Genomic DNA, 24,511 nt, shown 5'->3' on the forward strand with positions numbered 1-24,511 from the left:
TTGGCGGGGATATTAAACTGCATTCTGTCACCTGTGTTACACGTAGACAAATGAATGATGAAAGTTTACAACACAATACAATTCAACATAGATTTTTATGCGGATTTAATCCACCCAATTAGGCAGTAACAACACCAGTTCGGTGCAGACAGGACCCAGTAATAGCCGACTGAATTCTGACCATCACTTGGCTCGTTTGATTCATCTATGGAAATTGGTATAAATTTATTCATCCAACTTCATTGCTCCTTTTCCCCCTTTATCCTGAGCCAAGCATTATGTGTGTGATAAACTCTAATTTGAATTTTTTATTTTCTTGACAGGGAATTATCCCATGAGCACTTGGTACAACTCTATGGCGTATGCAGTAAACGACCGATATGTATTATAACTGAATATATGGCAAAAGGTAAGATTTGTGGGAGATAGTAAGTTCTTTAGCACGACCATGTGTGTTGTGTTCTTGAGAAAGGTGCCTTACTACAAACTGCTCATGTCCACACAGGTGTTTCAATGGGTAACCATTTAGTCGGGGAAGATTGTTGTGCAGAGGAGTAGCTAACCCACAGCTATATCACGTGAAGTGTCTGATGCAATCATTACTGTGGCTGTGGTTTTCTTTTGCAAAATGTTTGTTCCCTTATCTTCTATATTGACAATGATATACTAAAATACATTTTGTAATTCTGCAGAGTTCTGGGTATGCGATGATGATCATTGAGTGTGTAGAAGAGGCAAAGTATCAGCCCTTTCTACAGTAGAAATTTCAATTGAATGAACACAGCTTTCAACAGCTGTACCTGATCCAACTACGATCGTATATCACGTATTTCAAAGTACAATGTGAATGTGACATTGAATACAATATTAAAATACTAACCAATCACAAGTACGTTTTGATATGACATATTATCATTTTTATTCCGTTATTTTGTTTTCAGGATGTTTGTTATTTTATCTAAGGCGCCATTTAGATCTACTAGACCAGGCACCTGTTTTGTTACACATGATACTACAAGTATGCTCCGCTATGAAATACCTAGAAAAGAAACACTTTATACATAGGGATTTGGTAAGCAGATTGCAGTGACTTTGTTTGTAATGTTTGTAATGTGTGACTTGTTCTTTTCGAAAAGTTTTCAAATCACATACCCATTACATGTTTCGAAATCATAATGCATATTAAGTAGAAGCTTTCATATTCATAATTATATAGAGGGTATGCAATACGATGTCACTCATGACAGAGTCATCCTCGTTTAAATAAAATTCTGGCCTATGTAAGGTACCATGGGCAGTTTGCATGATAATACAATGAAACAGGTGTATGTACGAATGGTTGTGAAATCAAACTAGAAATATGTCACCTTAGAACTGTCCCCCAACATGGCTGCTATTTCAATTATTATACCGTTCCGGTTGGTTTATTGCATACACTCTATTGTGTTTTAGTGTAGACAAACTAAAGTGGCTGTTATTGTGTGCTTTTGCATCATACACTTATAGAAGGGAAAAAAAGTTGTGTAATATGGCAAGTAATGTTAATTTTTATTACTTGCATGGTTTGCATTCCAATATTCTTGAATGTTTGCCCGATTCAAGTTTTTAAACTCTTCTGGCCTACAAAGAAAATCACATTGGGTGAGTTTCACCAATATTTATGATGCATTGTAAGTCTTTTATTTAGAGAATAAAGGTATTGTTTTTAGCCATTGTTGTGCATTTGTCATCTTAAATAACACAGGCATCATCATTATTTTAAGTAAAACAATGAGGCGAAATTGAGTTGTTTTATGCCAAAAATAATGATGTCGTGTGTTATATGAGATGATAGATGCACGACAGTGGCTGAAAACAATACCTTTATTCTCATTCTTAAACACTCAGTTCAAATAAATATATTACCGTACTGATGCAAGTATAGTCCCACCCCGTTTTTGGGTGAACATTTTTCAAAATTGGGGGTGGGACTAGACTCGAATTTCAACAAAAAAAAAATCATGGTTGACCTAAAAAATAAAAAAATTTCAAGATGTTTTGTATTTTTAATATGAAAATTGATAATTTGTATTCATATCATACTCTATTAATGAATTCAAAATGCATTGAAATTCAATGCGAAAAAATAAATAACAGTACGGTAATCATAAGTATACCAAATTTTAATAAAAGGAGTACAAGGTGCGTACGGGTATCCCATTGACACACATGCACTAAAGTGTGTGATATTGTGTCATATCACATGATTATGAACCAATAAGATTGCAGGAATTTTCGTAAGTATTTAAGAATCCATCTTAAGGCAAAATCCATCATAATTGTAACATGTAACTCTTGGAAGAATTACGATTGGTTTGGACTTGCAATATGTCTACGACTTACAATGTGCCGACTATGTGTTAGTCAAATCCACCCCTGATCTAGGCAAGCTTCTTTATGGCATGATAAAAATTCAACTAAACATTAGTAGTATTAATGCTGTTATTGTTGAATGTTCTTTCACACCTTTATTCAAGCATGCACTCTTTTTTCTCCACCACCATTTTGTGTTATTCTATCATCACAGGCTGCACGAAATTGCCTCGTAGGAGAGAGGAATATTGTCAAAGTCGCTGACTTTGGATTAGCAAGGTATGCAAGAATTCTATACTAATATCCATGCTATGATATATCCTTTGATATTTAAGCACTTTTTGTGTGCCGTCCACTGATGTAATCATTCAGCCACCAGAAGTGACATAGCTGTTCAATTTTATAATGTAGTTGGAGAATGTCAACCATTTATCCGCAATCATCCATCATAAATCATTTTGTACGTACATTATAAAATGTAGTTCTGACGTTGCTTGAAACCCTTAAATAAATCTAACTATACTTAAATGCACTTTATTTAACGTCAACAAAATCTTGATGCTAGTATAACAAAGAGGAAGAAATATTATACAAAGGAGAGATGTAAAGTAAGCAACAAATTGATAAATTGGTACTTCTCATTTACCCATTAATATACCTGTGATAGTATGGCCCATTGTTTGTTCATTCAATGATGATGTCAAAGATTCCATTTTTGAAAGTCGCATAAGGCCAAAAAAAACCAAGTTTCTTTCCTGTAGCGCGCGCGTTTCGTTTTTGACGGCTTATTGTGCGCATTTGAATTTTTGTTTTTTCACTTACAAAGAAAAAAAAGAGAAAAAAATCGCAAAAAAAATAATATAAAACACTACTGGAGTAAACATTTACACATTACACAACAAACGAGCATAGTGAAAAACTACTGCAGGTTGAAAGGGGGTCATAAATATGCTTGAATATGAAGAAATATGATTTTTTTTTTTTGTGTCAGAGAAACCCACTGTAAATTCCCATTCCAATTTGCAGCGAAAAGGGTATTTTTTTCCATTTCAAGACATGGATTAAAATAAAAAAATAAAAAAATGCATTTCGCATTTGACTTTTTGGACCTGCTACAGTGAGACGGCTGTTTTTAAATTAGGTGTGACAGCGCTTTTTTTATGAAGATCATCATAGGTGGCACCTCCAAGAAATTATGTTGGCAGATTTCATTAAAAATAAAAACGGCAACAAATAAGTTAAGCCTTGAGGAATATGAAACATCACCAATGTATAGCCCCACTACTAGTACAGTACAGTATTAAGATGTAGATGTTTGAAATTTAGCCATTGATAACTGTGGAGGGCCAAAATCATTTCAAAGACTTGTGTTTGAGGGCCAAATACACCTTGGTTTGCTATGTTTACTGTACATATGTGACCATCCATCTCAAACCACTTGTAAAGTCGGCAAATTGTATTTCGAGTTACAGTGCAAAATATGCATAGAGGTTGTATTCATATGTCCCTAATATTTGTCCGACATGTTTCTCATTTTAGTCCAGTCACACACCAATCTTTAATCCTATTGTTGAAGAGGATAATAAGTTTATACTTATGTATAGCATTAGTAAAAAGCTTAAGTCTTTGTTTGCTTTGGCTAAATCCTGTTCAAGTGGTGGGTTAACCAACAATTAATAATGAGAGGACATTCCTGAACCTTGTTCAGTTGGGGATGATTTGAAGTGACTGCCAATTATATTTAATACCAGCAATGTGGAAAAAAAGAAATAATGTAGTGCCAAAATAATGTACCCTTTTACTGAAGGAGCAAAGTTTAACAAGTTATAACTCCGCTTCTGGATATCGTTTGAAGTCAAATGATTTATCATTGTAAAGCTTATGATATATATTTTCTAAACACGGAAGAAAACAAATTTGACCAGGGGCCGACTTTACGAGCGTTTCAACCTGGACGGTCACATATTGCAGAGCTGTTCAAGGGGCCAACTGCAAGTGTGCAATAATTTGGTGGGCTGGATCTGAGAACCACTAATCTAATGAATCTAAAATTACAAAAATATTTCTAAGACACAAATGGTGTCAGTATAAACACCATGTTTCATTTGACAGAAGCTGTTAAACCCTTGATTACCAATTTTTTTAATCCCTTGTTAGGTATGTCATAGATGACGAGTACACTAGTTCTGGCACCAAGTTTCCCATCAAATGGGCACCACCAGAAGTACTGCATTATACAAGGTTTAGCAGCAAGTCAGATGTATGGGCATTTGGTAAGTTATCAATAGATAGTACAATCTGGAGACTGTATAACAGTATATTTTTGCAATTTTAACTGAGGTGAACAGTTTTACTGGTTTCTTTTATTCACGGTTTCAAATGGCTACATATAGGGTCCACAACTTATAAGTTTATACTACTTTATAAAAGAAATCAAAAAATATTTGACGAAATGCAAACATGTAAAAGGGTATGAGTAGTTTTATTTGTTTTTACATATGGACAAATTATAACGTCTGACGTCATTATGCGTTCAGTCACAATGGTTTATTATGTAAAAAAGAGACCATTTTAAACAGTGCTAAAAGTTGCATTTGAGTCAATAGGAGTTATCTCTCAAACAATTTAGTAGGCCAGGTCTATTCATGTGTTTGTTAAAGAAAACCTGACTGCTATGGACCCGGGCTATATGACTCAGGTGCAACTTTTAAAATGGCCTCTTTTCTTACACAATTAATTAACCATTGTGACTGAACGCAATGATGTGTGACAGTATAAATTGGTCCACATGTGTAAAACAAATAGGGCTATACTTACCTTTTTACATTTCGTAAAACAGTTTTGGACTTATTTTAAAAAGTATAAAGGGGGAACTTATAAGTTGTGGACCATATATTGTCACGGAGGTATAAGTGCGTTAGTGTTATAGACCTGACGGGGAAGTCCTCTTTTGGTCTATACGCTAGCGCACTCGCCTCTTAAACCCAGGGTCGTGGGTTCGAGTCCCGGCAGGACCGGAAGTGGCTCGAGAGGCGCAGGATACTTCCGTGAGGGGTTTGTGACATAAATGGTGGCAGCGGTGGTCCCTGGTGTTTCTTAACACCAGGGGGATCACCCATCGGAAAGGGTTAGGCGTTCACAAAATGGCTGGCCGAGTATTTCTTGTATCAAGGACGGCCAGTCTGGCCGAATATGCCTTGTATCAAGGACGACCAGTTTAAACAGAGGAAGTCAGGTGCGAGGACGCGCCTTGCGAGGAGGGGGAGCATGTCACGGAGGTATAAGTGCGTTAGTGTTATAGACCTGACGGGAAGTCCTCTTTTGGTCTATACGCTAGCGCACTCGCCTCTTAAACCCAGGGTCGTGGGTTCGAGTCCCGGCAGGACTGGAAGTGGCTCGAGAGGCGCAGGATACTTCCGTGAGGGGTTTGTGACATAAATTGACAATATTACCTATGGGTTTAAAATATTTTTGTGGGGTTTGTAATTTGCAGTAGTCTGTTTAACTACAAAAAGTGTGAACATTTCTGTAATACAGTATTGCAAACAACTAACATTACATAAATGTTATCCTTTTCAATACGCACCCACTGAAAATTTTATAGTTCAGAACAATTGAATGTTAAAGGAGGATGTTACAAATGGCAGCCTCTACCCTATGCTGTATAGTACTAGTGTGTCTCCTCTCAAGTTGAGATGAGTTTGGCAGTTTGGAATTATGCACTAACCTTATACAGCAGGCGTATTCACACATAAAAAATGGTAGTTTGTCCTTACACTGGCAACACTACCGTGTAAACACACTGACAGCACTTTTAAATTGAGTTGGGACACAGTATAGTATATCCGAATATTTCCCCATTAACAGCATGGCATTGTAAATGAAGCACCACAGATGGCGAGTGGGATCATGGTCATTCAAAATACATGTGGTGAATTTGAACATTTGAAAATTGTACAGAAATTTTCTGTAAGTAATGGCATTCATTTCTCATTATATCGTAGGCATCTTGATGTGGGAGGTATTTTCAGGAGGCAAAACACCATATGCAACAATGACCAATGTAGACGTTGTAGAACAAGTGACAAGGAAAGGATATAGGATGGAAAGACCAGAAAGCTGCCCGGAGGAGATATACCGCATCATGATGAAATGCTGGAGAGATGTGAGTAATGGGATATTCCACTTGAAATTCACACTCCCCCTGTGGAAGATTGTGGAAATATCTTCCACAGGGGGAGTATGTTTTTAAATTGTAACTGGTCAGGGTTAATCATTTTGAAACCCATACTCCCCCTGTATTATGGCTTTACAAGGTAGATTTTATGTGCATACAGCAAAAGAAGTGACAATCTGAATGTTTTGGATCTGTAGATCATTTTGTCACCTTGAGTGTAAAAATATTCTAGTCCAAGAAAAATTGATCCTCTTATAGAAGGGCAGAATATAGTTCAGTATATTGTGTGTATTTTTGCCATTGCAATGCTGCCACAATTTTGCTGTAATTTTTCTGCTGCAGCCGAAATGTGCTTCGGTAGCAACATGTTGAGAAGAAGATCAAAACTGCTATCAAAGCTAATCATTGGGAAATTGCAGCCAAAAACCGAAAACACAATCTTTTGCAACTAAAAAATACATGCAACAATGTCAGGCTATGTGCTTGCCCTCAGTGAACTAAATGCTTTTAAGATGCGAGTTCTATCTTCCAAGTTCTTGCAAGACTACTGGATCACATGGCAGTAAATGAAGATTATAGATTACTGTAGTAACTGCATGCATTTTATAATGTTACTTACATATGATCGATTCAATTGGAACTGCCATAATGGCCATTCACCCCAATTGGAAGTCATGACCCACAACCTGAACAGGTGACTTTATTTGATATTGACACCCCCTGTGTGGGAGATTAAAGTCATGTCTTCCATAGGGGTGTACATGTATAGCCCAATGCAGCATGTATCCTGCTGAAACACATTGCATGAGCTAAAACAAATAACAAAGTTATTGAGATTTACTTTAAGACATAATATAATTTTTGACAAGTATTAGATATTTATTATGTGCATGTCATGGCTAGCTGGCTCATGCTGCTAAACATTTCAAAAGCATTTTATAAAGTCTAATGGGGGAGAGTTGAATTGAGATAGATCATAATTGTCCGAGCCTCTTGAATAATTCCATGTTCAATTTGTGAGACCTCAATTTAAACAGATTCCTTACAGTAAGTATAATAATTTATGGCATATATCTCAATGGAACTTGCTCCCATTTGCTGCTATCAACTGGCTGTAATTTCCAGAAGACATTTCTGGATGCACAAAAGGCATGCACTACAGTTTTTGTCAGAGAAGAATGGCACTTGTTTACATTCTGAGAGTGTGCAGAGTGTAAACACGGAAATGGGCTTCTGATTGGCTGAATCAATCATCTGACAAACAGAAACAGACCGATAATCTGATTGGGCGATTATGCGTCCAATCGTTGGTCAACACAGATCGGTGCCCTTGAAGGACACGCAAAGCTCCGCGTATGCGGTTCATTAACAGAGGACTCGCGTCAATCTGACCAAAAGACTGCTGTTCTTCTCTGAAACCCAGTGTAGCCTATTCATTTCAAAATGCTGGGCCACTTGTACACACATAAAAAAGCATTGCATTCATGTGGAAAAAGTTGAACAACTACATAGCAGAGAAGGGATTAAACTGTGTTTGCTTGTCATTCATGGAGTGGTAAAATAGTGTACCCTGTCAATTTTAAAATTAGTATGGTCAATTTATGCTGTTGATTTCAAATTTTATCAGCAAAATTGAAGTGTTATTTTTCCATGCTTTTACAGCTTTGCTTTTATTGGTCATTAAAAAAGCTTTTATTGGTCATTAAAAAAGCTTTTATTGGTCATTAAAAAAGCTTTTATTGGTCATTAAAAAAGATAAGTTGACTTAAGGCCAGTGTAATGGGAGAGAACTTGGACCTTTTCGAGCATCATTATTTCTGAATTGTATGTCAAAAGTATATAAAACTATACATTTTTGGAAAGGAAATGAGTCAAGGAATCCCATGGTGACGTCAGATTTGTTCAAAAATCTCGAGTTTTAAAAAAATCACAAAAATTCACTTTTTACCCCAATTTTTTGTGACAACTTAGAAAAAAAAACAGTTAGCTTTTCATAAAGAAGAGACATGAACTTAGGGAAGGTTTTTTTATTTTTTGAAATTGTCTCTTTTTTGAAATATCGAAAAAACATGTGAAAAAAAGCAATTAAGCTTAAAATTGCACAGAATGGTGTATATTTTTTGTTTAAAACAAATATTTTGAAAAAATGAGAAAACCTTCCCTAGGCTTTGATGTACTCTAAACGATAGTGCAAAAAGTTTACCTTTTGCTTGCATATTTTTCGAGTTATCTTGTCACAAAAATCGTGCAATATTGTCAAAAGTGAACTCTGAGAAATCGATGTTTTAGTAAAAAAATGTTAATATTATGCACTAAACGTCCTTATATTTGAAAACGGTAAGACTTTCACGCTTGTAAAAGCTGTATCTGGTGCATGGTCTAAATATGCATCTTTTTGCACCAATAAATCTATAATGTCTGCTTTCAGTGCGCCAAAATTCAAAATAATTAAAAAATCTAAGTGGCATTTTGACTGCAAATTTTTGTTTTTTTTACACCACATTTGCTGGCGTGAACAACAAACCGTATGCGCCTAGACTGTGTTGGACATACGCGCAGAGTTGCGTCGCGTCACGCTAAGCGAATTGCTTGTGTAATCAAAATATTTCGCATTCGCGCATGTCTGGCTCATTATTTCCCGCCAATTTACTAAGCTGTCTTGAGCCATGTGACTTTTTAGAGTTGAAAAGAGTACAAAAATACGAGTAACAAATCAAACAAAAATACGAGTAAATATTAGCAAGTTGTATTTTATCAGTTTCAAGTGAAAGAATACAGCTTAGTGTTGATAAATATCAAGAAATCTCAGATTCGGGCGTGAACGAATGTGTCTTCCATTACTCTGGCCTTAAGAGGTGCAGAGACAGCACAGTTCTAAACTGTTTTTAAACGGGACAAAAAAGTTGATCTGAAATGAATCAATCACACATTGTTTCAAATGTGGGTTGGGGTGTCTGTGTGGTATGAATTTAACTTCTGTTAACTTGCATTTACATATAAATACGCTACTGGAGAAGTGTGGATTCATCACCGATTAACAATGTTTGGCTCCTGTACAAAAGTATAGGAAGAGCATGAAAATAGTGTTTATATTATTATCCCAGCCCAGCCCTGATTCCAGAAAATGCAGCTCTAATTGTATTGGATTACAAAAATATTATCCTGTTTTGTCAAAAAGAAACATAGCTAAATCCTAGTCCGGCAGTTAGAACTAAAGTAATATACAAATGATACAACCAATACATTGAGGCCTTGTAAGTGAAGGTAGTGGGGTGGCAATGTCAAAATATATATGTCTAAAATTGTCAGAATTTAGAAGATTTATTTTCAGAAGGTAACTTTCAGGTTCAAATATATTAACAAGAATCTCAATAGTGAATAGTGAATCACTTACCTGCAAGGCTATTTTCAACACCACCCACATCCCACCCCACCCAAAAAAGAATGAAAATCCTCCCTGGCTATTGTAATATTTTATATAAAAGACAAACATCAAATCAAAAAACAACAGAAAATACTATTATATAAAATAAAAAGTAAAGAAACAAAACACCAACAGAAATATTCAATGAAACACATGAAAGGGATACACCTGTTGAAATATCTTGTAACTTGTAACATACAACTTAGGCTCAGAAATATTTCCTTTGTAAGGTGAATCTATATTAAGCACATACACACATCTTCAAAATTGAGTAATCCGTCATATTAATGAGCAGCCTTGTTTTACCCTCTTGCTTCCCCTCATTAACCATATTTATTCTATAAAATGCCGCGGGGGTGTTGCATTTGCGAAAATACAACTTCCGGTTTGAGCAACATGGCAGCTCGCATACCCACAGGGACCCCACATTATCGGAAAATACTACGAAATAGATCTGTAAGTGCATTTTTATGCAAGAATGCGATTTATTTAGTTAAATATATGAACATTCTACTATATAATTTGGCGATGAATGGGATGGAAATGTAAGTTAAATAGGATTTACGAGTGGATATTCATAAGTAGTGGTAGATAAAATGATTAAAGAATTTTAACTTCAACACTACAATATTTTTCGCTCACATGGAACATTTTCATGTCATAACGTCATCAGTGAGAGATATCCCGATCGTAGACAAGATATCATCACGCATCACCATCTGCTGAAGACGCTAGTCGAACTAGTGAAAACGTTCCAGGTGAGCGAAAAATGGTGTAGTATTGAAGTTAAACTCTTTAATCAGAATAGGATTTGTCCATGCAGTTTCTCGATCAAGACATACCAGTTGTAAGCTTACTTACGATGCATGGATGCTTACATGCTATATCATGGAAATGTCTGCATTTCGGTCACTTTTTCTTGGCAAAAAGATGGGGAGGAGCGTTTAATAGAAGGGGAGCGTTTAATAGAGTAAATATGGTAGTTTCCTTTATTCTTGATCTGATAAAATTATCTGTTGCTGCTTGTATGACTCTGGTTAGTAAAAGCATCAGTGTTTATTGCATCAGTGCAAGTTATATACAAATCTGAATGGGTATAGCTACTGGGGAACATTTGGATGGTTTCAACTGCCCAGACTAATTTCTTGTGTCATCGATCCCTGTAATGGTTAGCCCTTATATATGTACTAAAAAAACTCATAGTAAATATTTCCCTGTTCTTTCCTACTCTCATGCTATGATAGTTAACTTGTTCGGCAACCAGCTTATCCGTTCCAAAGCACTGATGGATATTAATGCCTCTCTATTTACTAAGGCTCTCACCAATTCCCGGGTACCCGGGTAGGCCCAAGGATGGGCCTACCCGGGTCAAAATGCACGGGTCAAAGTACTGAAAAACAGGAAAAAAAGTTATAGACCCTAAATTACTTGTTATTCAAGGTTGGAAACCAGAGAAATACTGCTACTGCTTCTATTTTTGTTTTCAAAGTTTGATTAAGTTCTACATTTTAATTACATTTGCTTTTATTGATCAGCTAGCAATGCATATTAATTCAATCGGGTACCCGAGTACATAATTACCCGTTAGATGAGAGCCCTACTATTTACCATGCTTTCCTTCTAGATATAACCTTGTCTTCTTCTACTTCTGGTTTACATTGGGATATATCTTATTCTTTGTATCCTTCTGTTGCAATATGCTTCTGGAGCATTTGCATCTAATTCCTTTTATTTTATCTTCCTCTCAGTACAAATATATACACATACATATATTTATTATAATATACACCCATAACCCAGCATGTACTCTATATCCATATATATATATTTTATTTTCATTTCTCTTTCATATACTAACATGTTTTATTTTTGATATTGGCGACATTCCAGAATGCAGGACAAAGGCCAAACTTTACAGTTCTCTATGATCAACTGAACTGGTTATCGGATGCATGTGATTCGTAAGGTATCAGTGCCCTTCACTTTGTCAAAGTCTTCCTAGGTGGTAGCATATCTCCTGAGCATTGTACGTAATATGGCGACTTTCAGTCAGAAATTTTGTCCATGAAGTTGGTCCATACGATTTGTGTGTAAATTTTGGTTATTTAAAATGTTGTATTATGAGAATCCAGGGATGTGTGTGATCCGATGTTTACACTGGAATTGAATGACTTAGTTCAAGCCCCTCCGATCTTTAATATTCCACAAATTGCGAATGGGTAGTGCAAGCGTTAAGCATGTCTGTATGAAACATCCGCATCAGCTCAGGTTGGTTACTAAATAGCTACTTGGTTGCTGATGTTTGTGCTGTGGCTCTGACTAAAGTTCTGGAATAGATCCGGACATGCTTCTTCAATCTTTTTTTAATCTTGGGATCATACACACCAGAATGCTGGTAATACAACATTGATATTGATCCAATTTTACACAGATGATTTCTATCTGAAAGTCACCCTATTAGTTTTATTACCCACAATTCTAGGGGACATGCCCCCCACCCAAGTCTTCCCTCCGGTTCTAGGCTAATGTACTATGAAGTCACCAAATACACATGAGAGAAATCTATATACAGATAGTTGTACAAATCCATCATGCACACATGGTAAAAACTGGTGGTTTCAAAAAGACTTTCTCTAACAAGACAAATATATTACAGTTTTGACTCCCTTATAATACACATGACTACCATATTAAATGCTACTCATATTTATGATCACATATCTACAAAGTAGGAGGGAAACTGGTCAAAAGTGTTAAGACCATAGATTAATAAATACCCAGATAGGATAAATCCATGCCTGTGCCCTGTTAGCATGCTTAAATCAGCCTACACCTGTGCAGCATTCAACACTCACACATGAGAACATACACAAAGCATTTAATTTTTAAGGTTCACCCCTGTGCCTTTCTAATGGTCGCTTTTCAGTTGGCTATGCATCAAATATTAAACCAGACATATCATTGACTCCCAAAGGCTAAGTCCTACCTTCCACATTATGGTTAAAGCCATATTGTAACATTCATAAAAATAGATTAGTATTTCTTTTCCATAAAATGTTAGCTATGTCAGATATGTCCCCTTTTAATTTTGAGCCGAATAACTGAGGTAAAAGAAAATCAGAATTTAGTACCAGCGCCGATGTCACCAATATGTGTCACTTCAGCGGTCGTGTTATGGCATGATCCATTGATGTGTTCCACAAGCCATGTGTGTACTGTGTTATGAACATCGCATCGCGTACCTGTTCGACTAACATTTCCATTGTAATAATTAAACAACGGTTCTTGCGTTTTGTTCAAAATCTTGAATTTGACAAAACTGAACCACCTAAAGTCTTGATTTTTGCAGGGAATCTTAGTTTAATAAAGTACATTACAAGTATGTAAAAAATAGAATTTTGAGAAATATTGAGGGCGTCCTCCTCAGCAAATGTTACAATATGGCTGTAAGACTAGTCTCCTCAGCTGCTAGTTTGATTCCACACAAACACCCATTTCATGAGCATTTGCAGAAACATATAAGATGCGGAAACTCTTCTTGTGTACCTCTTAGCTTAACGAAGGTCAACTCCACATGACTATGATCACAACTCATATTAACATTCATTAACCTGTTAACAGCCTCTTTACAAGTTGTAGTGTTTGATGATACGTGGGAAAGATTTTAACAAATCAAATAGGGCGGTCGGTGTTATTCCAAAAGTAACACTACTAGTGAACTCAGACTTGGTACTGGAAATAAAATAATTTGAAGGTGTAGGAGATGTGTTACAAAACAACCAGAGTTCCTCAAACATCATCTATAGGTCAAAGTGTAAATTGCTCCAGTTGGACTGAAACTTGGTTGGAAAATATCACACATTGGCCTCCTGATTAAAACAATAACCCATTTGCAGTTGTGAATGCTCAATTCAGGCGTGACTCGTACCTGTGTTTTTGAATTTTAAAATAACTTACCAAGAATTTTTTTAAATACCATGTATGCAAACAAGTCATTTAACAATTGCCTGTATTGCAAATTAAACATGTGAAGTAGCAATTAGCAGTGTACTGTTAATTGAAAATTCATGCAGATTGAATTCATTCTCTGTAGGTAAAGAAAATTGTAGCATTATGAAACTCATCTGCAATATGCTTCCCCTGCTGGGGTAAATGTTTTCAGGGGACTTTGTATTATTGAGCGTGTTTCTACAGGCGCACCGCTAAGTTACCGCTAAATGGATAACGCTATCTTACCGTTATCTTACCGTTTAACCTGCTGTTTCCACAGACAGGTTTTTGCCGTTGGCGTGTTCATACCGTTTAATGTGAATGACAAACATGTTTTAAAAGTGTATTTTGTACAGTAGTATGGCCAGAATATTGCATCGTAGGCCTAGAATTAATGCTAGAATGGATTGTTTAATGGTTGATTATTGCTAAATAATCACTTTTTTTTGTTATATTTTGCAAATCAAGAGGAAAGTTTTACATTTTACACAGTTTTTCACTATTTTGTAGCATCACAAATTTCCGTGAGCAAACCCCGAATTCCGTGAGTTTTTCTGTTTTTCCGTATCACGGATAAATAATATTGTGGCTTTACATAACAGTTTGGACTTGTTATGTTGCCCAGGCTGTTATTAACGTTTTTGTCATGTCGTCTGTCCAATTAACATGTTGATTAACAGCCATTTTGTTTGATTTTGCTCAATAATCGGCAAGATACCGCTTCGGTCTGTTTCCACAGAAAATCTACCCGCTTCGTCAACGGCAAAAACCTACTCTAACGAGGTTTCCGTTGGCGATGAAAAAGGCGTTGCAAAAGGCGTTGGAGGCTGTTTCCACAGGAGTGATTAACGGTTCCATACCGTTTCCAAAGCGGTATGTGGCTCTGTAGAAACACGCTCATTGTTTGGCAGTTAAGACTGTTTTGGACTTCTTAACACCAAAGGCACCACAGGCCCAAATTTTCAGCCACTAATTACTATTTTGATTGGTTCATTACTATTTTCATTGGTTACAAAGAGGTGTATTATTATGTATTGAGCTAATCAGATGTATGGTAAGAATGGCCAGAAGGGCTGAAGGGGATTTAGCTTAAAATTGATAAAAGATCTTAAAGCTCTATTTCAATTGGTTACTCAGATGATTATATCTTGTAATTAACCAATCAGGGGCACTGTAAGAAACGTAGTAGTGCCCATGGGGTTAACATTTCAAGTTCATTGTGCATTAGTAAATGGTTCCTGAACAATGGACCCCAAGATTTGCTCAATGTTAACTCCTTACCTCAAGGGGTTCCACTACTCCTGTTCCCCCAGCCTAAATCAGAATGGTCTACTTGCATTAGGTTGCTCGCTAAGCAATTAGAATACAAAAGATTTTATACATCCATTACTTAGATCCATTTATATCACCAAACCTGATCGGGTAGTTTAAACTATAGCAATTCCAATCATGATGGTTATTAAATGCATATGAAAACTATCTTAGGATACACTGTTATGCTCCTTGTGAATGACAAGTAAACATTTTTATTCCTTTTATAATAATATCATTATGATATTCAATAAGTTATTAATGTTTTACATTTATATCCTATTATTTACAGACGCCAGAGGATCGGCCATCATTTGGCATGCTCTACCAGAAATTAGCATCACTGATGAGCTATGAGGAGAGGACAGACATCTTTTGAGGAGTATTATCAGCAGGGTTGCCAGTTTGCAACATATCAAGGAGTTGACCAATTTGGTGCAAGGATACTTTTTTTATTTCACCCATAGATTAAAGAGGGAAAGATTGCACCACAACAGGCTGCTTTGTATGCAATGACAATTCTCGGATATTCGGAGGGTCAATCATTTTATCGTCCATGTCAAACAACTTTATGCAGAGTGTTATGTGTCTTTGTGAACACTATCAAGACTACACTGTAAAAAATATATGTGGTAACAGGCAAGAGTGGATGTAGCAATTCCGTCTGGAATGATTGGCCCTCATTTATAATAGATGATATTGGACTTCGCTGCACCGTCTGTTTTTATAAGTCATATGATTTCGCCAAACCTGATGGGTAAGCTGAAACAACAGAAACAATTCACAATATTCTAGTTGTGGTATGAGTTGTCCTCGTAAAGAACTTGCGAAGAACTTTTTAAGTGTATTTAAGATTTTATTAAAAACATGCTTTTTACTATTGTCATCATGGATTGTACAGTGATGACAAAAGTGAGTTGAAAAGTCAAATCAGTATAGTGTAAGATTTTGTGTGATAATTTATAACAACTTGTTTCATTGCCATGTTAACCATTAACAGATTCAAATTAGTGTACTCAGTTACCACAACTCACTCCCTTTCCAATTTAAACCAACAACAGAACTGTTTTGATATTTAATCATGTTTAACCATTGTGTCTTAGTCAATTGTGCCATTGTTAATGGCCCTGTTCATTTACTGTGTTTTTGTGTGACTTAGCCTAGGCCGGGGGTGGGGGTGGTTGGGAAAGCGAAACTAAGCCAAATTTTGATGGTTGTGTTTTTTTATATTGCACAGTGCCAAACTCACAATGCCTTAGCACATTTTATATGCATTACAATTCTTCAATGGGCTATACCATTTCAAATCCACACCCCCCTGTTGAGGATGATGATGTCATCCCAATTCCAGTTACACCATATAATCAATCCAGTCTGAATATTGTGCCTGTTTTATGTTAAATTGCTGCTGCAAATTGTGGAAAATATTATTGAAATACAGTTGGATTTAACACAATGTGGCCTACTTTTGTTTGTAAATTTTGTTTGGAATTCTGTTATCTTCCACAGTTTTGAATGAAAACTGTTGAATTTTGTTGATAATCTTATTCAAGGGGGTGTGATTTTCAGATTGAATAACCCCTTTAAAATATGACATTTCAAAATCTCCATTTTATGCGCTGGCTGTGTTTTCTTGTTGCTTGTATCCATAACTTGATACCTACAGGGTTGGACAAGGTTACCAAGTACAGGCATGAGGGCAGGGATTTAAATACGGTACACTCGCTACATGCCTGTGGCAGGTAACTTTGTTGTGAGCAGAGAGAGGGGGGGTAACTGTGTGGCGGTAACAATTTTAAGTCAGTGCGAGTAATTTGAATGTTGGTCCGGGAGTTGTTAAGTGTATCTAGCCAAACTAGCTTTTTTGTGCATATGACAGATTCCGTCCTCAACTTGCAGTTGAAATCCAGACACCGCCCTATGAAAGATATGACCTTAATCTCCCACATGGAGTATGAATTTCAAGTGGAATCACTCATTCAGGTAATCACTTTTAAAATTCACACCCCCTGTGTGAGATATTAAGGTCATGTATGGATTACAACTGGAATAGCCCATTGCTACACACAAAAATAAGACACCTGACCGCTCATCAGTTGCATGGTGTAGTGCGCTAGGTTGCTGGTTTGAAACATTAAGGCTCAAAAAATTTCATGGCAGAGAGGAATTTTTAGCATGAATTGCAAATTGAAATCCAAGATTGATTATTTCTCAGTATTAGATTACATTAAAATAAATTTGCACGGTTATCTCATCAAAACGAGGTTCTACCCACAAAGTGTGTATGCATACACCTATCAAACGCATTATTTAATTACCGCATACACTTTGCAAAAGTCTTCTGGCGCATTGCCAGAAATGTGTGAGAAACAAATATTCGCTTCTTTTGCATGCGTTTGCAGGGAGAACCTAGTTTTGGCGGATCCGTGCAAAGGGTGAATGAGGCTAGCAAACTAGTTGTGAGACTGGAGCACAAGTTGTGGACGGGAACTGTAATATGCGCTGTAGTCTAGAGATTAAAGCCAAAGAGAACTAACTCAGGATTGCCTGTGCGTATCGCTATGGAAATCTGCCATATTGGTTTGTCATGCATAGAGACCAAAATAGTGTACCTCTGGCATTTATCGGCAAAAGCCCAATTTTGAATGATAATTTGTACCTTTAAGATTGAATGTCACTCACAAAGGTTTGCACACATAGCACACATTATTGGCACAAGGCATTATATGCAGAACAGAAACAAACACAAATTTTACCGGGTGCATAGCAACATAATCCAGACTTATTTGCCATCCATGAGCGATGCACAAAAATGACAGAATTGGTTCTCTTTGGCTATTGTTTTAAACAAGATACAGCCCTGGTAACGTATCTATGTCCATTGTTGCCTGTTTTCTTGTCACCAGACTATGCAAGATAAGGTTGTCACCTTGAGTGTTTTGTAGCGTAATCATTTTGTATGTTGGAATATTATGTAGGTATATATTTTGTGTAAAAATTATGGGAAACATGATTTTATAGGTGCCCTCGTCAATTTGTTGCCTTTCACTGATTCCATTCACACAATGCCTTCAGTGTTATGTACATGTAAGAAGGGAATGTCTTAATTCCAGCCATTACTATAATCCCAAAGAATAATGTTGTTTTTTCTAGACTCATCTGTATTATTAAAGAAGTGTTGACAAATATAATTACTCATTCGTATCCATAAACAAAATTTTAAAAAGTGGGCTTGGAGCACATATCATGTTTAGTGGTGGTATAATGATGTGCCATACATATCAATGTATAAACTTAAAAAGTTACCTTGTTAGAGACTCTATTGATCTGTGTCGTAGTTTGCGACACCATCTTGGCGTCTTAATGCAGCGTAGTGTTTACACACCAACGTTGCTGCTCAATACAGGCTCTGAAAAGGTAACTTTTTATTAAGATTAAATATTAAGGGATCTAAAATGAGCGTTTATTGCGTTTCGACAGTATTTTTTGTGGCACATGAGAGCACCTCAGACCTATCGAATTGTATTCTGAATCTGAAGCATGTCTTTCTGATATCAAATAATTTTCATTTTTGAAAATCACAATATAATACAAATTTTATGACAAATTATAAACATTTGATATTTTTCGAATTTTTGATATATAACAGTCCTCGAAGTAAATTATGTAAATCTAATGATATATTCTTAACGTGTATGTAGCAGGGAGGAAAAGCCGACGGTCAATTGAAAATTTTGACCTTTCATATTGAAGATATGGATTTTTTTCCCAAAAAGACCTAATTTTTGTTTGTGTTTTGGGAAAAAATCCATATCTTCAATACGAAAAGGTCAAAATTTTCAATTGATCGTCGGCTTTTCAACCCACCTACATACACTTTAAGTATAAATCATCAGATTTATAAAGTTTACTTCAAGTACTGTTAAATATCAAAAATATCAGTTTTTAATGATTTGCCATAAAATGTGTATTAAATTGCGAATTTCAAAAATTCAAAATTATTTGATATCAGAATGACATTCTTCGTATTCAGAATGCAATTCGATATGTCTGATGTGCTCTAATGTCCCAAAATAAATACTGTCCAAACGTTCATACCCCAGCCCTTAAACTGTTCGTCTGAACTTCCTGTTTTGAGCTAACTACAGTATCACGTCTCATTCAAGATGCATCTTCAGGCACAACCTGTCAAGGGCCTACAATGCAGGTATCAAAAGGGTTCCTCAACAACTCTGCAGTGATGTCACTCCAACAGTGTCATGGGTCAACATTTAGGCGCCAGCCCATTAGGCCTGAAGATGCATCTTGGATGAGACGTGATACTGTCCCGGGGATACTGTAGTCAGTTCAAAACAATAAGTCCAGATAAACAGTTTAATATTTAATTTTACTTTAACTTTTTAAAAGTCCAGTATCGGTCTACATGCTGCTATATCAATGTATGTCTTTGTGTATGTTTCAATATATTATTTAAAGGATTGACTTTGTATCATTAGAAGTTGTATCTGTTGAGTGGGTGTTACTCTATAATCACTCACACACATAATTTTTTCTTGCTTTTTATAGTAAAAAAACACAGAAATCGGTTAGTTTATGTAAATTTAGTAATGTAAATTTCATGATGTATATACTTCATACATTCTGCATATAATCTGAAATTATGTATGGTACAAATGTGATTATTTGTTGTTAAAGATGTAATATTTGAATTAATTAGTTAATGTTAGTAAATCGTAGTGCATTAATATAACACTAACATCATCTCAACACACTTCCAGATGTAGTAGTACCTAAACACAGCCAAATTAAAAAGTCTCCACTAGTTCCATCCCCATTTAATCAGATTCTGATGAGTTTATGGCAAAATAATTTATATAATAATTTTCTATACACTTTCCTTTGAAGGTTGATACCAAAGTTGATATCAAAAGTTTAATCATCGTGAGCATAGGAACTGTTGTTTGGAAATTTGTGCAATTTTAAAAATGACAAATTACGAATTGACCGTGCAAAAACCAATGCATGGTATCAGCTTATTATGTGGCCCGAAGCAACCCGTACAGGAAATTATTGTACACTTGCCAGCGCACAATTAAAAGAGCTGGGTATTTGATTTGCATTTTGACATGCATGGGTAAACCTTAATTACAATGAAATTAGACCTCTCGATGCGTGTAGATGTGTAGATGTTGAGAAGAGGTGGTTTATAATCGATTAACCTGTCGGCCTATTCAGGCGACGTATTTCTTAGCACTCACGCTAGCTCCACCGCGTGATACAACTCCCTATGTCATTTTTAAAATTGCACAAATTTCCAAACAACGGTTTCTATGCTCACGATGACTAAACTTTTGATATCAAATTTGGTATCAGCCTTCGAAGGAAAGTGTATAGAAAATTATTTTGCCATAAACTCATCAGACTCTGAGTAAATGGGGATGGAACTAGTGGAGACTTTTTAATTTGGCTGTGTTTATTTCACTTATCTGGAAACAGAAAAACTGGTGCAATTTCTTGAATCACAGATTCACAAAGCCCAATCCTTAATGTGGCATATACAGTAAATTTTTTGGCAGTAAGTGAGTGCATCGAACATTTGAAATGGACTATTGCAGTTGAAATTCATGCATCTCTTATGGAAGACATGACCTTAATCTGTCATACAGAGGGTGTAGATTTCATATGGAGTCACCCCTTCAGGTAACTACATATGAATTCACACTCCCTGTGTGTAAGATTAAGGTCATATCTTCCACAGAGGGTATATGGATTTCAACTGGAATTGCACAATGGGTGGGATATGCAAAAGAAACATTTCCTGTTTTTTGGACTAACATGAAATTGGAAGACCCCACCTTTTCTAACTGGTATCCACACCCCCAGTCCTAACCCATGACCCACCAGTTTATCGGGAAGTGGTACTTAATTTGGCATTAGCACTGACTCTTGTTGGAATATTTGACTACCATTACCCCTTGCTGTTGAAACAATATATATTTGGATAACAATCAAGGATGGGGCCACCACAAGTTACCAAACATTGGTGATGTGATCATTTATCACATATCAAAAGGCAAATCATATACAGCTGAACATTCATTAAATATTGCTTAAATTTAGATGCCCAGCAAACACAAAATGTTTTGGACATCATTCGCAAAAGGTTAGAAAATGTTGCCAGAAACGTTTAAATGTTGGGTTATATATAAAAAAAAGGGCATAAAATGTTCTCATAACATTCAAAAACATTTGTTGATAACTTACTGCAAATATTTTAACATAATGTTATTTAAGTGTTGACAAAATATTTGGCAAAAAAATGATTGCATAAAATATTTTACAACAACATTTTGAAAACATTTTAAAAATATTGTTGTAGTGTGTTTTCATACAAAACATTTGTAAACGTTTTCTTAACCTTTAAATAACCCGACATTTAATGTTATCAAAACGTTTTTACCAAAACCCAAAATATAACCTGTTTAAAACGTTTTAAAAACGTTTTTGTGTTTGCTGGGTGAAGAGTTTAGTTTTCCATGTATGTATTCCTAATGCAGGTGATCATTCATGGTAAAGTAACATTTGCATTAAATCAGAAGCTTAACCCAATGTTGAATTCATACACTCCTAGAACCACTTAGCCAATCAGAAAAGCTGTTTAAAAAAATGTGGAGTGCATAAATATTGTATAATTGCACTCGTGCGCAGTTTTGCGTACTATGCGGTGTGCGCTGTGCATTCATGTCACTTGCGGGATTGATTCAGTTTTTCTTGAATGTGGATGCATTGATACTGGTTAAATTTTCCGACATTTTTAGTATTGTGTTATAAATAATAAAGGCAGAAATTACAGAATCCTTTGTCATGAATGAAATAGGTTAATAAATGCAGATCCCTTGTTGCTTGAGAAATTGGACTCAATAATGCAATTACGTTGAATGTTGAAATGTCCAGTGGCTTGTACATTGGACGCATCAACATCTCAGCACTTATGCGTTATTGAATCCAAAGTGACTGATATGCATTTATTAATCTGTAAATAGTACATACCGTATTTCGTCAAATAAATGCCCCCGGGGCATTACATTTTCCCACCGGGGGGGGGGGCGTTTATTCAAGGTCAATTTTAGAACGATAATTTCCGTTAAAATCATTAGGTAAACTTAAAAACTCACACGAAAATGACGAACTATGAACTAGAAACACTGACTTCTGGTTCACTTCCGGGTTTCCAATCCAGATTTTTGCCAATTATTCACGCTATTATTGACCATGTGGGCAACTTGGTAAGCTTACTACACAAGTTCGCATGAAAATATCTGCATTTTTGAAACATCTTGTTTGAAAAAAGTGTTGGGGTGCGTTTATTTGAAGGGGTGACTATTTAACGAATGGTAGTTTTCTTGTGTTCACAAGACTTTATACTTCTCTCTCTGCATCCATATACCAGCTTTGGAAGAATTATGAACACACCACAAACGTTATATTTTTGTAGATAAATTATGATAGTATTTTTGTACAGTTGTGTCAATATTCCTTATTAATTATAGCTGGATATGTCCATGGTGCCCATGTGTTGGTGTGTTTTTTGACAGTCATAATATTGATGAATTTTGATAATCATTTTTAACAAATAATATCACATTAAAGTATTTAAACTTTTACTACAAATATTTCAATTTAATACATTAATTTGTGACATTGTATGATGTAATAATGGATTATGGATTGTATAATTGGTGGATATTGTTATGGTACATTTGTATGTTGTTTTATACTACTACTACAGCTCAAGTCATTTAACACTGGTGCCAAATACTAAATTCAGGTGAACGGGTATGCCTTTATGGTGCAGCAAGATGATTTGGCATGATATGCATCTGGGTGAGGTGTGATTCTTTAGTTTAGAAGAGTCGACTTCACTCTCAAAACTGTCCTAGGTTGCCCATTACAAAATTACATTGACAACTTGTGGTCCCAGGAACGTAACTAGTTTTCTTGCCAAATAGCAGTGCTATTCATTTCATTTACTGTATCCATTTAATTATGAATGACTTTATTCCATTTACTGTATCTGTTTAAGAATCAAAATTAATTGCAAAAAATTTTTTTTAAAAGATTACTGGCTAAATCACAGTGGAATAGGGAGACAATTTGCAACAGCATTTTACAAGAATCTTTACATTCTCCTCCATTTACTTAGTGTGTAGGCTACAAAAATATACAAGAATCTGTAGAGTTTCACGAAAATCAGTTTGAAGTATCTCTGAAACAATGGATTTTTGTCAAATCTCTAGGCCTGTGTAACAAAACATAGATGGATGAGGATCATGAGGTTAAAGTAGGCAGAGAGTGGATTGAAATAAGTGCCTTTTGAGACTAGTAAACTAGTTGCGCTCCTGTACCACAAGTTGTGGACAAAATATGTAATTTGTGTTTTGGCATGGCCAGAAGGGCTACTTCAATGTAGCTATTGAAATTACATTATGTTAATTATTTTATCATCTAGTTTGAGAATTATATTTGAAAAATAATTATGATTGTAAAAGTAAAGTAGACAAAATGCATCCATGTATTTTCCATAGATTAGATGTATTACAGTAGGCACAATGTCTAATTTGGTCCTATAGCACTCGGTGCCTTGATAGGTACCAATGGCTCTTTCTATTGTACTCTGAGCATTTGCTTTTGCTTTTTATTTAATGAAAAATGAAAAATGATAACACTATGCAAATGTTAATCATTATGCTTGCTACAATTTATTACATCACCAGGGTATGATATAAAATTGGATGGTTTGAACCCAATACACAAATTTATTGATCGAGCTATGAGTTTTAAAATATTGGACGAGACGAAGTAGAGTCCAATATTTTAAAACTCATAGCGAGACCAATCAATTTTGTATTGGGTGAAAAAAACCATCCAATTTTATCATTATTATGTTTTCAGAATCTTTTCTTGGTCAAAAAATGTGATTTTTGGTCAAAATGTGACTTTTTGGTCAATAATGTGATTGTTGTTGTTGAAAAATGTGGTTTTTGGTCAAAAATATGATTTTTAATCAAAAATGTGATTTTTGGTCAAAAATGTTATTTTGGTCAAAAATTAGCAAGTCAAAAATGAGTTTTGGTCAAAAAATTGTAGAAAACAAATTTTTGGGGAAAAAGTGAGCCTATCCAACACAGTCCAAGTGTTAATTATATTGGACTCTTCAACTCTGTACAAAGTATAGGAAGGAAGATTCTGAGAACATA

The 24,511-nt window shown here is 35.6% G+C and overlaps 1 protein-coding gene across 1 annotated transcript in view; it reads left to right on the forward strand.

Annotated features, from left to right (window-relative positions):
• Nucleotides 1-18,695, forward strand: part of LOC140160578 (tyrosine-protein kinase TXK-like) — a 67,081-nt gene extending 48,386 nt beyond the window's left edge. The window contains 6 exon segments of the mRNA XM_072183820.1: nt 324-409; nt 942-1,072; nt 2,567-2,631; nt 4,510-4,625; nt 6,357-6,517; nt 15,547-18,695. Coding sequence (XP_072039921.1) covers nt 324-409; nt 942-1,072; nt 2,567-2,631; nt 4,510-4,625; nt 6,357-6,517; nt 15,547-15,633 — 646 coding nt within the window. The 3' untranslated portion in view covers nt 15,634-18,695.
• Nucleotides 18,696-24,511: the final 5,816 nt, after the last annotated feature.

This window comes from Amphiura filiformis, chromosome 9 (assembly GCF_039555335.1).
Source record: "Amphiura filiformis chromosome 9, Afil_fr2py, whole genome shotgun sequence".
NCBI lineage: Eukaryota > Metazoa > Echinodermata > Ophiuroidea > Amphilepidida > Amphiuridae > Amphiura > Amphiura filiformis.